This window comes from Antrostomus carolinensis, unplaced genomic scaffold (assembly GCF_000700745.2).
Source record: "Antrostomus carolinensis isolate BGI_N321 unplaced genomic scaffold, ASM70074v2 Scaffold4911, whole genome shotgun sequence".
Taxonomy (NCBI): Eukaryota; Metazoa; Chordata; class Aves; order Caprimulgiformes; family Caprimulgidae; genus Antrostomus; species Antrostomus carolinensis.
In genome coordinates, this window is record NW_010296161.1 from 144 (window position 1) to 6,954 (window position 6,811).

General features: G+C 46.7%; 1 protein-coding gene across 1 annotated transcript; it reads left to right on the plus strand.

Moving 5' to 3' along the window:
- Positions 1 to 358: 358 nt before the first annotated feature.
- MED22 (mediator complex subunit 22) lies at positions 359 to 5,523 on the plus strand (the record flags this gene model as incomplete). The annotated part of the gene is made up of 3 exons (XM_010178179.1): positions 359 to 439; positions 781 to 989; positions 5,129 to 5,523. Coding segments are annotated over 3 exons (489 nt in total), but the record flags the coding sequence as incomplete, so codon positions are not given.
- Positions 5,524 to 6,811: the final 1,288 nt, after the last annotated feature.

The window sequence follows — 6,811 nt, forward strand, 5'->3', positions numbered from 1 at the left end:
GAGGGAGCGGCCGTGAGGGGACAGTGAGGTAATGGGGGGACGTTTCTCCCGGTTCCCCCGTGGGCGTCTGTCAAGGAAGAGGGTCCCTTCCCCGGGGCGGGTGGCAGTCAGCTCTCCCTGGCTGCTGCTGGCCTCCCTGCCTGTGCCCTGTGGGCAGCAAAGCAGTCTTGCTGAATGGGGGAGAACCACCGAAGCAAGCAGGGTGGGTTGCAAAGATGATACACGGGTGCTGTAGGGTCTACAGGCCACCTCAAGGATTCCTGGTGTGGATTGAACTGAAATGAGATGCCTTACAACGTAGTAATTGTTTATCGGGATTTTAGTGTGTAAAGGTGGATATGTATATATTTTTTTTTAGATTGAGGATGAAACTCAAGTCTCTCGAGCAACCCAGGGTGAACAAGATAACTATGAGATGCACGTCAGAGCTGCAAACATTGTGAGTAGCACTCTCCTGTTCAAACCAGTGGGCAGCACGTCCTTCAGGTACTCTTGTGTTCATTATTGCATCTAGGGCAGCCTTTATAACTCTCATGAGGACTGCTGCTAGAAGAGTTACCTGATATTTGGGGTGGCTGTTTGGTGAATCCCTTCTCTAGGGGGAAAGCTGGGTAGCCTGGCTTGTCGACTACAGGCTTCTGTGAGAATCCTCATGTAATGTAGGAGTTTCTACTTTATTGAAAGCTTGGGCTGAAGGAGTGGTTTGGGAGATCTTGTTTTAGAATTGCAGCAAAGCACTGTTTTGGTATACTATGTGACTTTTTTTCTCCCTGCTACAAGGTCCGAGCTGGTGAGTCCCTGATGAAGCTTGTGTCTGACCTGAAGCAATTCTTGATCCTCAATGATTTCCCCTCTGTGAATGAAGCTATCAACCAGCGTAACCAGCAGCTGAGAAGCTTGCAGGAGGAATGTGACAAGAAGTTGATTGCACTACGGGATGAGATCTCCATTGACCTATACGAGCTAGAAGAAGAATATTACTCTTCCAGGTACAAATAAGGCAGTGGACTTCTGCCTTATGACTCCAACCCTTTTAGGGTAGTTAGCTCAGACAAACAAGTAGTCCTTAGAGTATAGGTCTTGAGAATGTTCCCAGCAAAATTTCACTCCTGTTTTTAATTAGGTCAATTTTTTCTGCAGCTAAAGCACCTGCCTTTTCCTTGTAGATACCCTAGAGGGTATAAATGTCATGGTGAAGGAGGTATTCACAGCATCCAACTCTAGGTGCCTGCTTTAGTTGGCAAGATTTGACAGATAATTTGCTTAGGCTTCTTTATAATCATTGTAAAAGGAGATTAATCTCCTTAGGGGTATAGGCTTCTGTCTGAGTATCTCTCTGGAGGAGCCTCTGTCTCTCTCCCTAGAGAGACTAGCTTGCTGAGCTGCGTCCTCATGTTAGATAAGATCACCACATCTTTGTGGTGAGTTCTTTCACAAGTGACCTGGTTACACGGTGTGCCTTTCCCCTTGTAGTTCACTGCCCCTGGCTGCCTGGAGTCCTGGTGGGGTGAACATTTGAAATGAGCAAAAAAGACATGCTCAGTTTCATTGAATTCTGAAGTATTGTGATAGGATTTTCTATGGAATAATGACTTATTAATGATTTGTTTGTGGGATTTTTAATATTTTAAAAAGACTCGTAGAAAACAGGCTTTAGAGAATTCAGACACTTTATTTTTTTATTTTATTTTCTGTCATGCACTCCAGCACTTCTAGTTGATGATGCAGTAAATGAAAGCAGGAGAAAATAAATGAGAACCTGATTATTTTGTCTGCCCTGTCCTAGCTAAGTGAAGTCAGTGCAATAATACTACGACTTCTAAGCAAAAGATTAACTTTTAAAAAATCTTACTTAAAATGTTAATGCCCAGGTTTTCTATTTTTGCCTTTCCCTTCTTTCTAAAAATGCTGAATGCCTATAACCCCAGCTAAGTCAACTAAAACCCTAATTGCTCAATATCTTTGTAAGTTAGCCCATTGCTTATGAGTAATACATGTATTTTAAGAGTAAAAAGATAGTGATATGACCTAGCCTAGGAGCTCCTTATGACATTGGAAGTAAACTAGAGGTAAAAGTTTAGAGTTGTTTTTCAGAATTTACTCACTTTTTTGGGGGAGGTGGCAAGGGATCCTAGAAATATCTCAGAAATGCAGAGTGATGCAAGCACCAGTCGAGGCCCTGAAAGGTCAGGGGTGCATCCACTACAGAGGCTGCACACAGCATAGCAGTGAGCTGTATCCAGAGCGATGCGGTGTGGGATGATAGTGTCTCCTGTGTGCCAGAGTGCTTCTCTCACACTGTCACCAGACTGCTACCACTGTGTGTCAGTAGCTTTAACTTCTGGACTAAGGAGTCCTGACCGTGCTGGCATGGTCTGTTCACCTGCCTGGCACCAGATGCCGTGTCAGTCAACCCTTCGTAACAGAACTAACATCTGAGCACAGATGTCAGCATACACCAGACAGATTTGCCTTGTGCTCTTTCTTACAAGAGTGGCCATGAGGTGAGGAAACTTGGCAGCTCTACAGAGCTATGATCGTTCCACTGAAGCCTCATATCATGTAGCATTTAGTCGTTTGCTTTTAGCACTTACTCCCTTCCTGTGCTCTTTTCCTGTCTTTTTCTGCACCAAAGAAATTGTGTGTGTAATATAGAAATGGTGAATTATTCAAAGTCCTTTTATAATTAGAGTACTAAGATATTTTTAATGAAGCCTTATTGTCTAATGTGGGGAAAAAGTGTTTCTGTTATTCCGTATATAGTCTTGAGTGAAAATCATGTTTAAATGGCTGTAAATGCAATAGCTGGTTTGCCCACAAACGGGTGTTCTGTGCTGTCCTGGGAGCCCAAATGGAGCTGCCTCTCTGCCCCATCTGTTACTTTCTCATGTGGCTTGATCCCCCAGGATTTATAGAGTGCAGTCCCGTGAGGCCAGGACATGGGTTCCATACAGCCATCCTGCCAAACTGCTCCCCCATGCTCCAGTTGCCCTGAAGGCCACTGGTTAGTTTATTTTAGGTCATCCCTCCGGGGAAGGCTATAGAAAAGTGAGCTCCCTGCAGCAGCACACCTCCGGGTGCTGCAGAGCTGAGAGCTGTCCCGTGCTGGGCAGCTTGTTTGGTCTCTCTGCACTGCTCCCAATGGCTGCGAAAAGCCTATGGGAGGGAGTGTCTCCTGCCCAGCAGCTGTCACTGATGTTGTGCTAAAGGGGCTTCAGTGGCAGCCCCTTGCTCTTAGTGAGTAACTAATAGGATGCATCTCAGTTGTAGGGTCAGGTTTCCTTGCCAGGCTGTTTGTGTGTACATGGAGGTTTTGATGAAGAGACCTGAAAGCAGGTCCTTGAAACTAAAACTGAGTAGATTGTTCTGAAGGAATCTTTGCTTTCAGTCCCCATGTTCAAGTAGTTTCCCAGAGCTGTTCCTCTGCACACAGGCCTGGCTGCATGCCCCAAGGAGTAGCAAAGTCCCTTCCACACACTGCCAAACCCTCAGTCGAAGGAGAGTAGCAAGCTGGCCAGCGCTGCTGTGGGCTGTGCAGTAGCTGCTCATTAACCCTGACTTTTGAGGAGTGTTACATGAGAGGTGAAGCTTAGCCTTTTCAGACTGTTTTAACTGGGGCAGCAGGAGAAGCAGTTACGCTTCTGATGCAGCTAAAATTTTCTTAGTAACTCCCCTGCCAAGGTGTGATGGATGCTGTGGTCAGGGTCTCCCTGGAAACCATGGCCTGAGGTGTAAGACTGACAGAAAAGGAGTTGTAGTTCTGGTTCAGTCCTGAAGGTCTTTGCTAATTGAACCCAGCTTCACCGTGTATTGGGAACTGTAGGGAAGGGTGATCTTCCAAGGGATTTTACAAAGGCACCGGATATAAAGCCTGTAACCACTGCCTCTTCACTTCTGCTGCAAAACCAGCTGGGTGATGCTGCCAGAAAAGAGCTCAAAAGTAGATGCTTGCAACTAGTGCTTTGTGTGCTTACTCCCCAAAGCGGTAACTCCACGTCCAGCTTGCCTTCTCTCATCCTAAACCCCAAACTTGCATTTATGTTCCATTCCTACCTCCTCTGAGATCACAGGAGCTGTCTTGATGTGGGGTTAAATCTCAACATGTTTCATGTTTGTGCAATTTGAAGTGTCTCGTATTTTTACGCTTAAAATATTTCCCTAAGCATCTATTCGAGTTTGCACATTAAAAATGTAAATAAAGCTGCAACAACAAAATCACTTGACCCATTGGGTTTGTTTTACTCTGAACACAAGCTGCTTTCTGCTCCAGCACTCACTTTGTCTTGGATGTCTCTTGTCTGTGCAGCTCCTTCTTCTCTTTGGAATTTGTTTTGTTTTTATTCCAGTTTCTTCTGTCATTTTTCGTTTTAGTTTTGGCTCTTCCACATTGTGTTTTCCTCAGAGCACAGTTGTTTTAAAACATTATTCCCCACACTGCTGGTTCATCCAGCTCTATAGACTACAGTGGTCAAATCCAGCAAGCTGCTTTTAGAACAGCTCGGGTTCTGCTGAAAATGGTAGGAGCTATCAGTAGTTATCATCAGTATGGGGAGCTCTCATAGAAGACCCAGACCTTCTGTGGAGCACCTCATTGGAAGGGCAAGGGTGCAAAGAGGTTTCTTTGTCATGACAGGGACAGGCCCTAAAGTCCTGTGCTAGGTTTTTTTGCTGAATTTAAATTTAAAGCAGGATGTTTTGTTGGTTTTTTTTCCCCTCACATAGGTATCTAATTCTAAGTAAAATAATGATGGGTGAGGCCTTTGCCTCACTTAGATCAGTATCTGAGGTGCCAGGACTTCAGCCCAGATCTTTCCAGGGACTCGGAGTGTCTGCATTAGAACTCAGCCTCCGTTTCAGTTTGTAGCAACAGTTTTGTCTCTGAAATTTCCTTCATCCTCACTAGGCCCACGAGGTTCAAGACCAGCCCTTAAGGGCTGTCTTAGGGAAGGCCAGTGTTGCAAGAGTTGCGATGAATTTGTGAACGCAGACCTTACTTACATCCATGAACATTTTTTGCCATTTTCTTAATGCTTTGATTCTGTCTTGCTCCCCCCACCCTTTCCCTCCCTCCCCTCCTCTCTTACTGCACCTGCTGTCTCTCCTTACTGGGGTTGCTTGTTCTGGAAAGCTACAGTCTGTGTGACAGCAATGATCTTCCACTCTGCGAAGCCTACTGGAGACAAGACTTTGCCACGCTGTCCCCCGAAAGCCTCTCCGTGCCTCTGACAGCTGCCACAGCAGAGCAGAGCGTTGCTACCTCCCAGAGCTCAACCCCATCGCAGCCTCACATGAACGGGCACGGGGCAGGCCCCACGGAGCACTCTTGAAGAGGATCCTCTGCTGCTGAACATGTTCCTCCTGGCAGCACTGCGCTGCAGGAAGTCTTCCACCTGCTGTGCTGAGCAAGCTTCTCCCACTGCCAGGAGAACGCACTGGAGCTGTATTTGCAGGTTTCTGCTCCCTGGAGAGCCACAGTGCTTCCTCCACCCCTGGGACATTGTCATGAGTGTTCCTCTCCCTTAAGACACAGTGATCAGTAAATAGAGTTGATTGTTCTAACAAGTTAGAGTTAAGTTTGCTTTTATGTGATAGTTACGTGTAGAGTTCATTAGAAATTGAGTTTGTCTCCATGTGAATCTCTGTAGTACAAGCTGGAATGTTGGGAGTTGAATTTGGGATAAACTTGAGCCAAATGTGGGGGCAGGGAGCGTTCTGGGGTTTATTACCCTGCTCCCCACTGTTACTGACTTTCTGGCTGCTTTAAAGCTCTCTCAGGATGGCATCTGACAACCTCTGTTCTACTTAACTAGTGTAAGAGTCTTCTAGTTAGTTCTTACACAGCAGTCTTCACTGTCAAGAGCGCTTCACAAACTTGAACTTCTTGCTCACGATGTTTGCAAGGGGGCTCAGGAGACCCTTATGGAAGAGCAGTATTCTCCATTTTGAAGAGAAAAGGGCAAATTGGGGAATTGGACTGAGCTATTGATGATGGCCCACGCTCGAGGCCGTGACACAGTTTAGTCCAATTCCTTTTTCAGTGTTTACACAGAAACTTTCTGTTGGCATAACTGAGCAAATGTGAAGCCAGTGCTTGTGTTGGCTCGGAGTTCTGTCTAATAAAAAAATCTGGAGATGACTGGGGTGGATGGAGCAGTGGGGGATACTCGGTTACTCTGCGGTCTCTTTCCGAAGAAGCGTGTTTGGTGCTTTGTCTGCAGCTGCTCAGCAGTTTGGCCCATCTGCTACCCTTTCCCTTTGCAGTTGTTCTGTGTTGACTCCAGCTGCGCAGCTGGATGTGGGTGTAGTTGAACTGGAGTGTGATGGTTGTGATGGCTCATGGTGTGGGCACCCTAGAGCCACGGGGTGCGTTCCAAAAGCTGGAGCTGAGCTTCCCCAGGGTTCTGCTGTAACCTCTCGTTTCCTAGGATGTGAATTTTAGTGTGTGTGGTTTGGTTTGGTTTTTCTTCCATTCAATTTATTTTTGTAAGTAGGTGGTTTAATAAAACTAACTCTTCTGTATCATTTCGAAGGCGTGTGTTTTCAGCCACAAAGCTCTGTGAAAACGAGGATGTGCTCGGAGGAGCGTTCCCCTAGAAGCAAACCCAGCTCCTCGCAGCTGTGGCTGTGCGGGGGCTACAGTCCTACCCGTGCCCCGGCAACCACCGTTACCGTTACACCCGTCCGAGTGCCCCGGGCACCTCACACCTCACTGCAGGCAGAGGTCTGGCCTCTGCAGACTTAACCCCCGGTGCGGGTCTGCCTCCTCCGACCCAGTCACCGTGAATAACGGCTTAGGACCCCCACACCGGAG